The 19116-nt window shown below is 36.6% G+C and overlaps 1 protein-coding gene across 3 annotated transcripts; it reads left to right on the top strand.

The window, feature by feature from the left end:
• Positions 1-11078: 11078 nt before the first annotated feature.
• Positions 11079-17884, top strand: LOC113295088 (protein argonaute 4A-like). Of its 3 annotated transcripts, none has more exons than XM_026543445.1 (22): positions 11079-11227; positions 12516-12749; positions 12859-13064; positions 13187-13411; positions 13494-13630; positions 13736-13833; positions 13919-14016; positions 14223-14400; positions 14483-14599; positions 14686-14793; positions 14914-15090; positions 15180-15345; positions 15436-15548; positions 15636-15773; positions 15915-16045; positions 16214-16279; positions 16445-16508; positions 16598-16709; positions 16881-16954; positions 17071-17165; positions 17244-17275; positions 17400-17884. In XM_026543445.1, exons 2-22 carry the CDS (start codon positions 12525-12527, stop codon positions 17573-17575), a joined length of 2736 nt encoding a protein of 911 aa, XP_026399230.1. In that variant the 5' UTR covers positions 11079-11227; positions 12516-12524; the 3' UTR covers positions 17576-17884. The 3 variants fall into 3 exon arrangements, with proteins under 3 accessions (XP_026399230.1, XP_026399235.1, XP_026399232.1); XM_026543447.1 differs by lacking the exon at positions 11079-11227 and adding an exon at positions 12015-12132; XM_026543450.1 differs by lacking the exons at positions 16881-16954; positions 17071-17165; positions 17244-17275; positions 17400-17884 and adding an exon at positions 16797-16846.
• Positions 17885-19116: the final 1232 nt, after the last annotated feature.

Genomic DNA, 19116 nt, shown 5'->3' with positions numbered 1-19116 from the left:
AAAAAATTCTACTGAGATCATTGATTTTCAGGATCATGATCAGCTTATTGATGAATTTGAAAACTCTCTTGATCGAGAACATGAACTCTATAGCATCATTGAGTCATTCTCTAAGAATATTGAAAAACTTCTCCAAAAAACTACTCTACAACGTGAAAAGATTAGTGTTCTTGAGGATATAGTTAAGGAAGACTCAATTAGAGAGAAACGTTGGATTGAGACGCATTCATCAGAGCTTAACAGGCTTCGTGTCGAAAAAAAGAAACTAGAAGCATCCCTTACTCTATCCCATGAACAGTGCAGATCCTTGGAAAAGGAAAAATCTGTCTTAAGGAGAAATTCTTCTGTACAAACTAATTCTCATGGATTGCAGTACATGAAGGATATTCAGAACAAGGTTGTGTTAAGAAAGGTTTACATAATTTGCAATCTTCTCATATGGCTATGAAGTTAAAACATGTGTCATTTATTGCTTCTCCTCCACGAACCTATACATTCTGTGGGAAAAAGAATCACTATGCTATCCATTGTTTTGCCAGAAGGAAATAAATTTCTAAACTTCATAATTTGCTTCTCTCCACCGTCAATGGAACAAATAGTCGGTCGACTACTGCAGTGAATCGCATGCCCACAGAAATCCAGAAACCTTATAAATATGATCTCTTTCCTAGAAATCATCACAGGGTTCAAATGCATTCTAGTGGTATAAATTATTGTGCTGCTGATAAAAGCATTCCCTGTGTTTATAAGACTGTTTCTGGTAAATTTAGGTCTAGAAAATGGATCCCTCTCTATCCTGATCCTCTTGAACCAGTTGCAAGAGGTCCTAGATTTAGTCCTCAGAGAAAGCCTTCTGATGGATATGATAAAAACACAGTGTCTTACTCTTCTGGGATGGAAGACAACCGAAGAAAGGCGAAGAACACGAAGATCAAACTGTCATACGATATATACAACTCCTTTCTCGATGATCACAGTGGGATTAATTTCCACTCTATCACCTGACTCCAGGTATTCTTTTCCTTGCTTCTAACTTGAGAGGTGCAAGGAAATTTATTGAGAAATGCTCAAGTATGTTGTATATTATTTCAGTTTGTTTTTTTTTTCCGAGTTTTTGTGCTAACAGTCCACAAACGTCCGCGTCCTCCTCTTGAGAGTACTTAGGGTTTCCAAAAACAAGGATTTCCTTCTCTTGTTTACATACACATATATATTACTCTATATTGTGTCTTTCCATCCATAACAAAAATTATATGGAGAACTCTGCAAAAAATCAATAGATTGTGAATCTTGACATGGAGGAAGACGTTCAAGGACGTGAGTCAATTCAAGAGCTAGTCCTAAAGAAGATGATTGAAAGAAAGGATCACAACTCCTGGATTGATGATTCTGTCAAGGATTCAATTCGTTTTCAGAACGATTCAAAGGTAGAGTTTGCAAATCTTCAACTGCATATAAACCAACTCCTGGATGGTCAAGCCAGAATCCTTGCTAATCAGAATATTCTGATACGGAATCAAAAGAAGCTCATCATGGACTGCGTCAAAGCTAGACAGCTTGCTCGAGTTGTTGATCGCAACGTTAGTGTTCTAACTCACGAACATAGTGTGTCCACCGTCAAGAGAATAAAGGAAATCAATGATACCATCTTTGATGGATTCATTGAAAGATATGACGTTCTCAACGAACTCTGATTTTCTCCTTGTATATCCTAGTAAATCTTCTTTTTTCTTGTTTTTTTTGGAAGAATAACTAGAGTTTGGAATAGCCTTTATTGTGATTACACATAGCTATGTCCAACGCTTTCATCTTCATGTTTTATATTTGTTGGTTTAGATTCTAAATTTGTTTGGAAGATGATTTTTGCAGTATTAATCTTTATGGTTTTATATATTTCAATATTGTTATGTGATACTTGTGTTTGCGTCCGTGAACTATGATTGTCCCATACCTTGTCAAAAGTAAAGTCTTTCGTATGTCGATATGCATGTATTGATAAAAGAATGAATAGACTTTTGACAAATACAAAAGTTAAGCCTATTATGTCAATTATTGATGGAAGATAGGTTAAAATCTTTTGTTTGCAAGGATTATGTCTATCGAATGTCGTTATGCGAATAGTGATGGAAAATAGAATGAATCCTTGTGTATTCCGCAGTATTGATCTTCCCTGATCCATGTTTTTATGTATTACTGTGAGGCTCCGTAAAGTGTCTTATGTTGAGCACTTAACGACCAAGTTGATTATTTTTATGATTAGCTTAGTTGGTGTTCCTTGAGGTACTTTATATCGAGCATATTCAACTAAATTTTAATCATCTTGTTTGGTTATTTAGTTGTTGCTCCGTGAGTTTTCTTATGACGACCATGACCAATTAAATTGATTACTTTTGTGATTAGTTTGGTTGTGTATTTCGATTAGATTAATTATGGGTTCTCTTGTGATTAATGTAATTGTATATTTTTGAGTCTCCATAAGTTCACTTATGTTGAGCATTTTCGATTAAATTAATCATGGGTTCTCTTGTGGTTAATTTAATTGAGTATTTTGGATTCAAATTCATACTTGTATGTGATTTTTTATGTCCAAAGAAATCCTTCTTTTCTTTCGAAATTAAGGTCGCTCTTGTTGTTCTTTCGGGAAATGACATATTATGGGGGAGAGTTCTTAATTGAACTTGTGCTTAATTGCCAAATCTTTGTGAGGAGTGCGGCTGTGGAATATTACAGGGGTTATCTTGTATCTTTATAAACTCTTTGATAAATGCATTTATCTTTGGCTTTATGATTGCATCTAAATAAGATGATATGTGTTTCTTTCTTTTGGTCATGAAATGTCTCTTTCGGAAATTTCATTACGATCCCGTTCTTGTACCTTTGCCAATTTTATTGACAAAAAGGGAGAGAATTAATATGTAGTTCACACTACAAATACATATGGTTTTCGGATCATTATGTAAGGGGGAGTGGTTTCCATGTGAGATGGAGTATTGACTAAGGGGGAGTGATACATATCACCATAGTATTGTTGTTGAAGTTATGATACAATTGAACTTTAACGATGTGTAATGATACTATGACATTGTATAACAATGATTGAGAACTCTTGTTTTCTCGTTTTTATAGCTACGGATTTTCAACAACGATGATGTTGAACTTACAACCTTTGGGATCATTGGAGTACTTGGAAGTGACGAAGATTTCAAGTAATGTTGAAGATTAGGCGTATGGAATAGGAGCTACAAAAGTTAATTTATTTATTTTTTGTATTCCATATGTATTGATAGTTTTGTCACTAAAATTCACAAAGGGGGATATTGTTAGAGCATTGCTCGGTCGAACTCGCATGCGTTGCTATCTCAAGCATGTTTTTCAATGTTAGTCATCAAAACTATAAGTCTTGATTTCTAGTCTACTATAGCTAAGGCCTCGAACTAGGATAGAAAGTGTAGTTGAGCTCAAGAACTCCATGGCAATCATCATACAAGACGAAGGACTACTCAAGGAACCGGTGGATCTTCATCGACTAAAAGGTATGTGGAGACTTGAACTTATATATCACTCAAAAGTCTATTTATCTCCTATCTTGAGACAAAAGTCGTTTTGCTATATAGACTTAGATTATACACATTTGCTATTTCGAGCCGAGTTTATCTCGCCTATCTATTTCTCGAAATATGTGTTGGTAAGCTTTCGCTTTAGCCAAGTTCATCTTTACCTAGTGACAAAAGTCATGACAAGTTTCAATCACTTTGAAAATTGCTTACTTTAACGAAAAATAGTTTGTGAACAACAACTATAGAATATCAACGTCCTCTAAGAATGTTTCAATGATTGAAATGAGAGTTTAGATTATATAACCATTGGAGGATATAAGCATTATTGTGGAAACACATATATGTATAAGTCCTTATTCCTTGGACCGAGGTTTGCGAACTTTGTTGATCAAGAGAACCGGAATAGTGGCGTGAGCTAAGTCCGCGAACCCAGTCCGCGAACAGGCGGAAGTTTTCGACCCGAGAAATTCTGCTGGAGTTTGTGAACTCCGTCCGGGAACTTAAGTCCGCGAACCCAGTCTGTGAAAAACGATGTTTGTGAACTTATTCTTATATAAACTAAGGAATGCAAATTGCAAACCGTGGCTATATAGTTCATGACACGATTCGAGTGAATCAAATCGTTTTTCTTGTGTAGTTACATAAGATTTCCTTGCAATTGAATAACTCTCTAACTAGTTCATTTGAGTCACTTGAACTAGTTACGGTGAAGAAGAATATGGTTGGTATGAAAGTGATCATATGGCTAACCATTTGGTTAACTATTGTTGAACCAACAAATGTACAAGTTTGGGTATGGTTACACAAGCCTAGAAACGTGCATTTGATTTGTGTGTAACAAGCTAGTTTTCGATCTAACGGTTGAAAGATATTAGCTTGAATCTAATCAGGTTTTCATCTAACGGTGAATATTGAAAGCTTTGTTACCAAGCTAACATTGATTGCAAACCCTAATTTAAAAGACTATATAAGGGAGAAATCTAGCAAATGGGAAACCTAATCCCCGCACCTTCTGTGTGATACTAGTTGTGCTAAGCTAGAGTCGATTCTCTTTTAACCTTTGGTTTCTTCTTCTAAACCAGGTTAACGATTTAAAGACTTCATTGGGATTGTGAAGCCAGACCGATACTACTTTCTTGTAGTTGTGTGATCTGATCTTGTTGTTTCTATCGTACAAGTACAATTATAATAATTGGCTTGAGATTGATATCTCCGATAGGCAAGATATAAAAGTAATCACAAATACTTCGTCTCATCGTTTGTGAATATCTTTTTTCGCTGCATCGATTAAGATTATTGTGAGGTGATTGATAATACTAGGTTGTTCTTCGGGAATATAAGTCCGGGTTATCAATTGGTTCCTGTTCACCTTGATTTATCAAAAGACGGAACAAAACTCGGAGACGGATTTATCTATTACCGTAGACTTTTCTGTGTGATACAGATTTGTTTATTAAAGTCTTCGACTTTGGGTCGTAGCAACTCTTAGTTGTGGGTGAGATAAGCTAAGGGAATCAAGTACGTAGCATCCTGCTGGGATCAGGGACGTAGAAGCATAACTGTACCTTGGACCAGTGTAAGATTGATTGGGGTTCAACCACAGTCCAGACCGAAATTAATTTGGAGTAGGCTAGTGTCTGTAGCATCTTAATACAATGTGTGTTCAATATGGACTAGGTCTCGGGGTTTTTCTGCATTTGCGGTTTCCTCGTAAACAAAATTCTGGTGTCTGTGTTATTTCTTTTCCGCATTATATTTTGTTATATAATTGAAATATCACAGGTTGTGCGTAGTTCAATCAATTAGAATATCCGACCTTTTGGTTGTTGATTTAAATTGATTGACACTTGGATATTGGTCTTTGGTACCATCCAAATTATCAACTCTAGTATTTCATAAAGACTCGCAAATTTCTATTTGCTTGAGTATATATCAAATCAAGAAATTGAGATATAAACTCTTTGATATAATTTTTATCTAGATTGAGTCTGACTCTTTGAAAGTATATTAGAGTTTGTCCATACAGATTGCTAAGCGAAATATTGGGACTGGTGGTTGTACCCCCGCTTTTTCACAAAGGTTCGGACTTAACCAAACACAATAGAATTGCTTATCAAGTAATTAGGAATTAACGTTTGTGCGATTTACTTTAATTATAATTAAACAATTATAATGCAGAAATATAAAGTAAATGACACAACAAGATTTTGTTAATGAGGAAACCGCAAATGCAGAAAAACCCCGGGACCTTGTCCAAAATTGAATACTCTCAGGATTAAGCCGCTACACAAAATTACTCCTAACTTCGTATAGTTGAGACCAAGCAACTAAACCTATAGTTCTCCTAGTTCCGTCTGTATTCCCACACCTCCAACTTATAAATAAGTCACGTACTTGGAACAATTCCTTTGGTTCGTATTCCAAACAATAATGGAACAACAAATCTGTTTGGTATCAACTCTATTAAACCAAGTGATATGAGTCTGACAAAGGCTCTTCCGTTTATCTCAATATAAACTCCTTCGTCAGGTTCTTAGATCTATCTTATGTTCAATTACCAAAGTAATCATTTAAGATTAAGCCAATAACACTCTTAATCCAAAGAATTGTGTTGATGCCGATCTACTCAATTAATCAATCCAATCTACCACAAGGATAAACCGATTATTAATTGCATCATCTTTTACCAAAACAAATATTGTGCACACCAAAGATTATAAAACCCAAGTCAGATCTTTAATATCTTCTTTGTTTTCAAATCTTCTTAAATCTTCAATAAAAACCTGTACACAATCACTTGAATCTCTTGTAATCAATCACGCACAGAACGGAGTCTGTTAAGAATGGATTATCACAAGATCGTCTTTAGAACTCGCAACAATCTAAAGATCCCTGTCAAAATCTGAACTAGTTTGAGTGAATCTTATATCAGAAGAGAAGATTCTCAAGAATAAACAAACTAGGTGCAATCAGATTCCAACCACCGTTACTCAAGCAAATCAATCGAAAACAAAAGATAAACCGCAATTATCTACTTTCCCACCAAAGGTACATGATAGAGCTTCTCAATCCCAAATAAGACTTTAAACTGAGTGTCCGTAAGAGATTTCGCCTAATTAGGTTACTCTCCTCTTCGAATAGGCGGCTACACCAGTAACAACAACAAAAGAGGAAGTCTGTTGTTACAAAGGATTAGTTTGCTACAAAGACAAACTTCAAGTATTTATAGACAAGGAAGTTTGGACACCAAGGAATTTCCAAAACCGAAAATATTCTCAAGATATTCATTAAAGCACAAATTCGGTTTTCATAATTCCTGGAAATGCTTTGTCCAAAAATAATGATCGAAATCTCTCGGAAAATCTAATTAGTAAATGCACATTACTAATTCTGGAATTTTCCTACAAAATGAAATTAATAACCTTAATTAAAAGATTCTTAACTTACTTATGTTTCGATGCTGGGATTCTATTCCCTTAGCCGTTAAGGAATATCTTTGAACAATTAAAGAAATAAACATTCACAACACATGTTAAAAGTATGTCGACATCCTTACTTTGTAAGTTCTCTTTCACACTTACAACCTTGAAACCGATTTTCCACACTTCGAAACAAGTTTAGAATTGGTTCATCTGACTTTCAAGAACTATGTGATTGATCAAACCAACATTCAATCACAATCATGGGTTTAACGGTTCTACCAAAACAAGTTTCAGTTCTACCTCCATGTGAGTACTGTGCATAGTCACACTAGCTTTCCAAAATTCGGTTGACTAGGTACTAGGATCGGTTCCCCACATATATATGGTATCTAACTTATATGTGTTTCACATGTCTATAGGATCGGTTCCCCTTTGCCTAAAAACGTGTTGCACATGTCCATATGATCGATTCCCCTTTCTGCTATAAACCTTGTTGCACCACATACAAGGATCGGTTCCCCTTTGTGATGTACTGCACCTCTTACTAGGATCGGTTCCCCTTTCCCATATTTGGTCAGACAAAACACAAACCCGATCATACCATCTCAGGTGATTACTTAAGATTGGTTTCACTAATAAAAGTCATACCAATACATAAGTCAGGCCTTTGTGAATAGTTCTACCAAGAACACAAACAAGTTGTGAGCGGTTATACTCAATCACACATATTGGTTCTTCATAAGATATGCAATGAATAACAAAACCAATAACACCTGGAAATTTCCTTTTCGGTTCACAAACAAGTTTATGAACTTACTTCCTTAGAAAACATGCAAACATTGTTCCCTAGGATGAAATCCTCATCTCATACCCACACATAATCACAATAGCATTCAAATGATTATGGCGATGTCTTATCTACAAAGTTTAATAGTTAAGCAATAAACCTCGTATTGTATTCCTTAATACTATGTCTATCTAGAGTTCAAATATGCTTCACAGTTATGTTTTCAATATGCACGACTTGAAAGATACGTTAGGGAATGAAACAATTCAAGTCAAATATCACTAACCTCAAGTGGAAGGATGATTGTTGTCATTGTAGCTCCTTGCTTCTTCACATCTTCAAGACGTCGCAATACTTGTAATGTATCATATCCTAATACTTTCAAGCTAACCTATACGAAGTTGACTCTAGTACATAATCAAGCGACTCTTAACATGAGTTTTGATTCACTGAAATATGACAACCAAACTTGACATCAATGCTTGGTGGGTTCAACCGAGCCATGCTTTAAGAGTATTGACATCTTTTCATTGTAAATCCTTATTTCGTATTTACATGGATTTACATTCTTGGAATCGGTCATACCACACTACCAAACAAGTTTAGAATTGGTTTCCCTGTATTCCAAGACAACTATGTGACTGATCAAATACCAAATCACATACATGGGTTCAATCAGTTCTACCAATCACTAGGATCGGTTATACGTCGATATGGAAATACTTGTGATCGGTCACACAAATTACCAGGACCGGTTACACCAATTACAAGGATCGGTTTCATCTACACATGGTAATTCTTGTGATCGGTCACACCAGTTACCAAGACCGGTTACACCAGTTACCAGGTTCGGTTACACCAATTACAAGGATCGATTACACATACTCATGATCAGTCACACTGATTACTAGGATCGGTTACACCAGTTACTAGGATCAGTCACACCAATTACAAGGATTGATCATACCAACACATGGTGATTACCTAGGATCGGTTACACTAATTAACAAAAACCAGTCATACCAAATCATAAGTCAGGCATTGTGATTAGTTATACCAAGATACATAACATAGTTAGGATTGGTTCTACCATCTCACACATATTGGTCATCCAAAGATTTCGATGAATATCCAGACCAATAAGCCTCCCTTTCGATTCACGAAACAAGTTCATGAATGTACTTCCTTTAAACAAATATAAAATATTGTTTCCTAAGATGAAATCTTCACCATAACCCATTCACATAATCATAACAATACAAGATTATGTCGATGTCATATCTACGAAGTTCAAAAGATAACCGTTATACTTCGTAGTCTAGTTCCCTAATACTATGATTATACTATCATGATCATGTCACATCACTAAAGTATTATACAATATGTACAGTGTATACAACTTCACAGTTATGTTTTCAATATAGCACGACTTGAAATATACGTTAGGAATGAAACAGTTCAAGTCAATATTACTAACCTCAAGTGGAAGGATGATATCGTCGTTGTGGTTCGCTACTTCTTCTCATTCTTCAGGTCTTCGGAGTAATACTTGCATGTCCCAACATTCCTAGACTTTCTATTCTAACCTAAACGAAGTTGACTCTAGTATTTAATCAAGCAACTTTAGATGAGTTTTGACACACTAAAATATGACAACCAAACTTGACATACCAACGCTTGATGAGTTCAACTGAGCTATGCTCTAACAGACACTATCTTCGAAATTTAGGAGAAGTTATTACGAGTATGGGTATTCATGGGATAGTTTTCTTTCGATCCTACCCTTGGCATAAAGAGAAAGAAAATGTGAAAACTGTAGGTACCAGATTACCACCCTACAAGTGGCAACCAAGAAGAGCACGTGGAATCCATACAACTAAGGCGCATCAAGATGAGATGAACACGCGTTATACCTTAACGTCCTCTATTTTATGTTATCATATCTCGAGGCAGATTCAAAATTTATGATCTGTATGTAATCAGACTGGCATTGATAAGACACGCCACAATTGACAACTATCCGCGCATGGGTCGAGCCAATTACCGACATTAAATACAACGGGAACATAACACGTGGAAGCAATTGTGTGGCTAATCAAGAGCCATACCATCGGAGGATAATGATACCGCTGAAGTATCATCGTGCAACAATGACCCGAAATAGCGTACTACATCGTGATAATCGAGGAAATGCATAACTATCAATGGAACCCACCCAAAGTCTATTTAAATGCTTAAATCTACCAATGAATAAGGGATTGGCAATTTTGGACATGGAAGAAGTATTTTAGGAGAGAGAGAAAGTAAATAATAGATGAGAGCAATTTGGTGTATATCTCCTCTTCCCTCTCACTCAAAGTCATTCGACTTATCTTTGTAATTACTTAATAATATTTTAGTGAATACCTCTCAATACCCTGTGGACGTAGGCATTTATCCCGAACCACGTACATCATTGTGTCATTTACATTACCGCACTTTACATTCTTTTATCTAGTTACGTCTGCACTGCATAAACGATCATATGTTATTATGTCAAACAGTCGTTTATTATCTTGTCACGTTCTTAAATTATTTACCAATGATTGCGTTATTGCGATTACTGATTGTGACAATGAGATCTGTTCGGTAATTATAGTGCTCACATGAACTAAATTTCATATTACATTGTTACATTGGTAGCGTGTTTGGGTACCAGAAGCAGGAATCAGAAGTCGAGATATTTTACTTCACAAAAAGTTCGACATTTTTGTTTCTAGAAATCGTTTTGAAATTTCACATTGCTTGCTTTTTAACTTTTAAAAGTCAAAATTATTTAGTGTTTCCAAACGCGCTGTGAGATATACTACCATGGCCGTTTCTTGTTTAAGAAAGGCGTTGCACTATAATGCTTGCTCCAAGAGCATCTCCAACGGATGCAAAAGTCTTTGTTTTTCTTCCCATTGTGAGATTTGGGATGGGACCCGTCGACAGTGTTCAGGGCTCTGGAGTCTAGCCCGGAAACGGCAAATTCTATCCTGTTGAGATTTGCTCATGCATCATCCGACGGTTGTCAAGCGCATCGCTCGACAGATGGTGATGTATCCCCATCCCATTTGTTATAAAAGGTTACCAGTGAACAACTTTTGTTGCAGGTGTTGTCATTTGGGGAAACAATCCAATCCCACTTCTGTTGACTCGTTCCCTAACGCGTGTAAGCATAACCTACAATATCTTAATTCAAAATAATGTCACAGCACTATTCCAAATACTGTTAGTAAGTGTTAATCACTTACGTTATACGTGTGTGCCTATTAACTGAAGTGGTTGACGTCGGAGACACCTTTAAAATGGACCTAGTACTTCGGAGTGAGAGACAGAAGAAGAACAGTTTGTTGTTTCGGAAGTGTTTTTGAGTTCTAAAGAGAGAGAGAGAGAGAGAGAGGAGTTGAAGAGTTTTAGTTCTTCTTGTTTGGTTTAAGGTGAGCTTTTAGGGTTTTGTTTCATCTTACATTTCTCAGTTAGTATTTTTTGTTTCAAGGGTTTTTCTTCTTTGATTTTTCGTCATTTCCTTAATTTTCGTGTTCCTTCTTTTTGTATGATTTTTTTGTGTGTTTGAGTTGGGGTTTATTTGAAAATGTGTGTGGTTCTTGCTTATTATTCAGTTAAATTTAAAGTTTGGATCTTTTGAATGCTGCTACTTTTAAACATTTTTTAAGTGGTTTTTTTTTTTAAAGCTTTAGTTGTTGTTGCTGTTGAAAGTATTACTGTCAAAGATGACAAATTTATGTTTTTTTGTTTTTTCACCGGATTTCAGAAAATGGGTTTTCCTGAAATCATGTAGATATGTTTGCATGCAACTTATTGTGATTTTTTTTGAAGGGGTTTTGTCTAGGAAGAATTTCTTTTGATGTCTGGGTTTAAGGGTTTTCTTTGGGCATAGATTGTTTAGATATTTTTTTATTTTACTTCTCTGAGTTATATATATTCTGTAATTTTACTTTCTTTCAAAGATCTCATTTTTACTTCATTTACTGATCTTTTGTGTTCTTAGGTTTTTGAATTTCTTCCTTGCTATTTTTAGTATTTTAAAGGTTTTTGTGCTGGTTAGACTTGTGTAAGTTAGTTTGAAGCTGATTTTCCCGTTTTTTGTTTGTGTATGTGGTTTTACTTTCTTCAAGTGATCGGTGACTGTTATTTTGGTCTATGTTTAGTCTTTATTTTGGAGTTTGTACTTAGCTGAAGCTTCCTCCTTTTCCAACTTTTCTTTTGGTCTTCTCTTAGTTTTGAAGCTGCTTTAAGGAGACTAACCCTTTACTTAAAACAGTTAATCGGTTTTACTTGTTTTCAGAATCACTTCTAGTGTTGGCTGTCAAACTTTTGTCAGGCATGTTCATGTACTAAGTTTGTATTTGAGCAGCTTTTCTTCCTACCATTTCACTAGCTTTTGATTCTCTACTAGTAACATAGTTATCTCCACATGGAAACGCTTTATCATGCAGTATGATTTAAGAAGAAGTTTTAGCAGCTTTGGTTTGGGTTGTTTATCTTCTTCTGTCTCACAGATTTTTGAACTTCATTGCTCACATGTATCACCATTTTTGCCATGTGAAACTGTTCTGCGTTTAAAAAATTCCAAAGATGCTTTCAATTTTTACACAGCAAATTTTGTCAGTCATTTGTCATAATTACTTACTCTTATTGCTGTTTTGTCTGATCTTCAATACTGATGGATTTTTTTTTTTTTTTTACCTTGTTTCAATGCTAAAGGTCTGAAACATGGGCGACTCTGAGCTTGATGGACCTGATGGATTGCCTCCTCCACCACCTGTTCCACCAAATGTAGTTCCAATAAAAGTAGAGCCAGTTAAGAAAGTTTCAAAACCTAAGCGTGTCCCAATGGCAAGAACTGGTCTTGGAAATAAGGGGAACAAAATACAGTTGTTGACTAACCATTTTAAAGTCGCTGTTAGTAATGCTGACGGTTACTTTTTCCACTACTGTGTATGTATTTCTTTGCCCTTTTGCTTGGATGGTGTCCTTCTAGAGCTAGGAAGTTAGTTCAGTATAAGCCTAATTATGATAATTGTGTTTCTACTTTTTCTGTCATTAGGTGTCCCTCTTCTATGAAGATGATCGCCCTGTAGAAAGCAAGGGTGTAGGTAGGAAAGTTCTTGACAGAGTTCAAGAGACTTATGCCTCTGAGTTAGCTGGAAAAGACTTCGCTTATGATGGAGAGAAAAGTTTGTTTACTGTTGGTCCTCTCCCACAAACTAAACTAGAGTTCACTGTCGTGCTTGATGAGATGTCATCGAATAGGTAAACACGCACACACAAACATACCTATGGATGGGTTGTTATGTGCGGGAACTCATCTGGTTAGAACTTATGGGTCATTTGTTTTTATATGCCAATTAATCTTCTTAATGAAATGTGTTAAGGAATACCGGGAACGGCAGCCCTGCTGGTAATGGAAGCCCTAATGATGCTGATCGTAAGCGGATGAGACGGCCATACCATTCCAAGACCTTCAAGGTGGAGCTTAGTTTTGCAGCCAAAATCCCAATGCAGGCCATTGGAAATGCGCTCCGTGGTCAGGAATCAGAGAACTCTCAAGAAGCTCTTAGAGTTTTGGATATCATTTTAAGGCAACATGCCGCAAAACAGTAAGATAGCTCCTGTTGAAGTTCTTGAACTTGGTTTCTTTGCTGTTGTGTTGCTCATCTTGTTTCTTTACTTTTTGCTCAGAGGGTGCCTTCTTGTTCGTCAATCCTTTTTCCACAACAATCCGAAGAATTTTGCGGACTTGGGAGGAGGTGTCCTTGGATGCAGAGGATTCCATTCCAGTTTCAGAGCTACACAAGGTGGTTTATCACTGAACATTGGTAAGTTCTTTCACTGATTATTCATGAAGTAAGTTTCTGTAACAACTATAAGTGCTTTCAAAAGACTCTTTGACTATCGTGTTCTTGTTATTATCTCAATTGCAGATGTATCTACTTCAATGATAATACAGCCAGGACCAGTTGTAGATTTTTTAATTAATAACCAAGGTGTGAGGGATCCAGGTGGCATTGATTGGGCAAAGGTAAGCATTTTAAACTCAAACTGTGTTCTTGTTTTATTGTAATTGTTCCTATCAAAATAACAATTTCGGTACTTCGATCTTATAGGCTAAGCGAACTCTCAAAAATCTGAGGATAAAAGCCAGCCCATCTAATATGGAGTATAAGATAACCGGGTTAAGTGAACTCCCCTGCGATAGACAAACGTAAGCTTTGCGTGTTTTTTTTTTAAATGTATGCGTGCTCTTCCTATAATTGAAATGTGATATAAGGTCACTTGATGATTAATTTCACATGTATCTGTTCTCTATCGACAGAGAGTATGTCTAGTAACTCGCACAGGTATGGTTATAACGGATAGTGTTCTCGATCTCGAAATGTGTGTATTCATTAGACCTGCTTCATCTTGTAGATTCTCTATGAAGCAAAGGAATGGAAGGGATGCAAATGGAGATGGCGAGCCTGAAATGATTGAAATGACAATCACTGATTATTTTGTCAATATTCGCCGTATGGAATTAGTTTATTCAGGGCCTCTTCCATGCATTAATGTTGGTAAACCAAAGCGACCGACTTACATTCCAATTGAGGTAAGAATTCACTTTCAGCCCTATGTTATGTTGCTGATTTCTTTTAGTACGATAATGATGAAGTTCATTTGAGTTTGTGTAGCTTTGTACTTTGGTTTCGTTGCAACGCTATACAAAGGCATTGTCCGTTCAACAGAGATCTTCACTCGTAGAGAAATCAAGACAGAAGCCTCAAGAAAGGATGGCAGCTTTGACTGAGGTAGGTCTACCCTTACCGAAGATGTTTTTATGATCTTAGGCACTGTCGATTATCATGATGGATAACAAGCTTTTCTGTTTGGGCAGGCAATGAAAACCAACAACTATGATGCTGAACCAGCATTACGTGCCTCTGGTGTTACAATTAGTTCTCAGTTTACACAAGTTGAAGGCCGTGTATTACAACCTCCAAGGGTATTTTGTCTTAATAACTGTATTGCTGATTTTCTTAGCCTGTTATTATGATTTGTATGCTGTTGGTATGTTTTAAGGTTGTTCAAGCTAGGTTTGTTTACAAATAATTTTTTTTGGCAGTTGAAATTTGGCAAGGGAGAGGACTTCACTCCTCGGAATGGAAGATGGAACATTAGTAATAAAGTGTTTGTCGAACCAATTAAGGTTGAACGCTGGGCCATTGTAAACTTCTCGGCTCGTTGTGACATACGTGGTTTAGTTCGAGATCTTACCAGACTGGGAGAACAGAAAGGAATGGTGAGTTTTTTTTTTCCCAGCAGTATTGCATTGTTATTTACCTTTGAGAAGTCATTTTCTTGCATCTCATGTTAAAGTTATTTTGATAGATGATAGAGCCTCCGTTTGATGTATTCGAAGAGTCCCCTCAGTCTAGACGGGCACCTCCACCTGCCCGGGTGGAGGAGATGTTTCAACAGATTAGGGCAAAACTTCCCGGAGCACCCCAGTTTCTTCTATGTCTTCTTCCAGAGAGGAAAAACTGTAACATCTACGGTAGGCTTTGGCTTGTCACTTCAGATTTTTCTTAATACTGCTACCGTTGTTTATGTATTTATATCTAACTGTGGAACATCAAAATGCAAGGTCCATGGAAGAAGAAGAATCTTGCTGACCTTGGAATTGTTACTCAATGTGCGGCGCCTTCAAGAGTCAATGACAATTACCTTACAAATGTTCTTCTTAAGATCAATGCCAAAGTAGGTCTATGTAAAGATACTTAAATCACATTGTTTTTGTTCCTCGGTGCCTGTGTTTGAGCTTGTTTATGTTCGTACCTGTTGCAGCTTGGTGGTTTGAATTCGGTGTTGGCCATTGAGCACTCTTGTTCAATTCCTTTTGTCTCTAAAGTTCCCACAATGATCCTTGGGATGGACGTTTCACATGGCTCTCCTGGACAATCTGATATTCCATCTGTAGCTGCGGTAAAATCCTTTATTTTTTTAAATATTGAATATTTGCTATTAGTTATTATTGTTTTCAGCTATTTTATGTTGCACCTTTTGTGCTAGATTACAGGGGAACCTATTAAGTTTAGGATGTTAATTCATTTGTTGAATGCATAGGTAGTCAGCTCCAGGCACTGGCCATCTATTTCACGTTATAGAGCATCTGTGAGAACACAATCCCCAAAGGTTGAGATGGTCGATAATCTATTCAAGCCCATATCGGACACGGAGGATGATGGCATAATTCGGTGAGTCCAGTTCTCAAGTTTTTAGTTCTCTTTATGCTTGTGATGCTTCTGTGACAAATTGGAACAGCTGATGCGCAGCTTATGTTTATTCTAATGACCTTTTCTAGCGGTGTAATGTTTTAGTTATAATCCTTGTACTAATGAGGAGGCACAATATTTCATTTTCAGTGAGCTATTACTGGACTTCTATACAAGCTCAAAAAAAAGAAAGCCTGAACAAATTATTATTTTCAGGTATTTTGGTGATTTTATTTACGTTCTCTCTGAATCTAAATGGACCAACTTGTCCAGAAGTTCACTCAGAAATCATTGATGGCTTTGTCTGCTATGAATTATGTGCAAGATCCATCACCATTTTTTTTTTTTTTTGTATTTTGGCTGATGGTGTCGTGGATGCAGGGATGGTGTGAGTGAGTCCCAGTTCAATCAAGTCTTGAACATCGAATTGGATCAGATTATTGAGGTTAGCGTTTGATTCTATCCCTCTTTAACAGTATTATGATTATTCGTTCGATTGCCACTGCCAACTTCTGTAATATATTTTTATTACAGGCGTGCAAATTCCTTGACGAGAAGTGGTCTCCTAAGTTTACAGTAATTATTGCTCAGAAAAACCACCATTCCAAGTTTTTTCAGCCAAACAGTCCTGACAATGTTCCACCCGGTTAGCGTTCCTAAGATCTACTTACTGTCCAACAAATTACCGTTTGAGTTACTAAATGTTAACTTTGAATTGTTTTCTGTTCAACAGGTACAGTTATTGACAATAAAATCTGTCACCCGTGAAACAATGATTTTCATAAATGCTGACTTTGAATTGTTTTCTGTTCAACAGGTACAGTTATTGACAATAAAATCTGTCACCCGCGAAACAATGATTTTTATATGTGTGCACACGCGGGCATGATTGTAAGTTTTACCACTACAAGCATTTTCCTTCTTGGAATCGCAGAATTATGATAATCTCCAACTATTCTTCTTTTGCATAGTGATGTCATTGACTTTAATCAACTTTCTTTGGATAGGGAACAACTAGGCCGGCACATTACCATGTGTTGTTGGATGAAATTGGCTTCTCAGCTGATGAGTTGCAGGAACTTGTTCATAATTTATCCTATGTGTAAGTTGATAAAGCTTACTTTGGTTGAATATGGGATGCTTAGCATTAATTTTATTTTGTTTTGTCCAATTTCTGCAGGTACCAGAGGAGCACAACTGCTATTTCTATAGGTAAATAATGCTGCTTCATTTTATGTATTTTAAATCTTAGGATCATGTATGATACTGCTATGCAGTAACACATGACACACTTTCTCATTCTTGACTGTTGGGTTTATTTTGTTGATTGTTGCAGTTGCTCCAGTAGCATATGCCCACCTTGCAGCGACCCAAGTCTCAACATTTACAAAGTTCGATGAAATGTCTGAAACTTCCTCAAGCCATGGAGGGATGACGTCTGTGGGCTCTGCACCAGTGCCTGAACTACCTAGACTCCATGAGAACGTACGCAGTTCTATGTTCTTTTGTTAAGTTCTCTCTTTGGTATGATGGATACAGAGATCACTAAGTTCCATGGTGTAATTAATTTTGTTTCCTCACATGGTTGGTGTATCGGACAAGTTATTTTATTTTGTAGCTGTGTGTTTTACTAGACCTTAGGTTTAAGGTTTCCTCTGTAGTTAGGTGGGTTGGTGTTTTGGTGGTGTTCAATATTCGGGCGGTGTCGGCAAGTTTTTGTAATGATCTCCCAAGTTAATTACGAAGCAGTGAATGGGGAGTAAAACCTTTCATGTTGGTGTTGCAAACGTTTAAACATGAAAATGATGCATTTTGTTTATAGATTTTCAGTTTCATTTGCTTTTGCCTAATGGCATGAAGTGATTTTGACCCTCCATATCCTTGAAGCTCTTTAGAGCATAAGAGTGTATAGTTTTTAGAGCCGAAGAAAGAAAAAAGGTATTGAAAGAAAAAAGGTATTGAGAGCTAGAAGTCTGAAAGTGATTTAATATGGGAATGACTAATACCCCGGTTAAATACAACCTTAATATTTTTGCAAATAATGGGATTTTATTAACTGTGATAAGAAAGATTGTGTGACAGACGCGAAGCAAACTTGCGACTACTTCAGGGGGCTGTCAAGCCATTCTTGGGTTACACCAAACTTCCTGCTGAACTTTGCCTGTTCTGAGTTCCCGCTGAACTTTTCCAGTTCATTTGCAGGTTTATTATATTTTTTTAGGAATAAAACGACACTTCCATAATGCAGAATGTCTTCGTTTTCCCAAGCCATGATTGGTGATGCATTATTGATCGTTTTCCCAAGCCATGATTGGTGATGCATTATTGATGAAGCTTTCAATATTTTTCAAGTCTGTCTCAAACATTGCGTGTGAGATTTGTAGTTCCCTGCACCATTCAACAGCTTCATGGATAGCTAAGCACTCTGCTCTCTCCGAATCAGCTATTCCTGCATAATGTTTTGCGCGGCCTCCTTTCCAGTTGCCTGCAAAATCACGTAAGATCACACCAATACTTGTTAGTCCAGTATTAGCATCAAAGGAAGCATCACAATTGAAAGTTAAATATGGACTATCATAAAGTTTCCAAGTTGCTATAGATGACAAGGTAACAGAAGTGTTCTGACTGCAGGCATTTGCCTTGTCAGATATGGAGGATAAATAACTCGCGAAGCTAAGAGCGGCCCTAGCTGTGCTTTTGGGGTTCGCCTTTTTATTCTGGAAGATCACTTCACATATTTTATTCCATATACTCCAAGTAACCACCATGCCCAAATTGAGCCAATCCTTTTGACTTTGCTGTTGAGTTAGTAAGTGAAATCCAGTCTTCCAAAATCTTAGCAAAATTATTGGCTCTACCTGTTAAAGCTTGACTACCTCCTGGTATTTCCATCCAAACAGCCCTTGAAAAAGTACACTGGAAGAAGATATGCATTGTGCTTTCTTCATGTTGATTACATAGTGCGCACATCTTATTGATATATCCACATTGTCTTTGTAATCTAACTCTGGTTGGCAGAATATCATTTAAACATTTCCAAAATAAATGCTTAA

The sequence above is a fragment of the Papaver somniferum genome, chromosome 1 (assembly GCF_003573695.1).
Source record: "Papaver somniferum cultivar HN1 chromosome 1, ASM357369v1, whole genome shotgun sequence".
In the NCBI taxonomy this organism is placed as follows: Eukaryota; Viridiplantae; Streptophyta; class Magnoliopsida; order Ranunculales; family Papaveraceae; genus Papaver; species Papaver somniferum.
The sequence above is the reverse complement of the archived record's forward strand: the minus strand, read 5'-3'. Positions and strand labels throughout refer to the sequence as shown.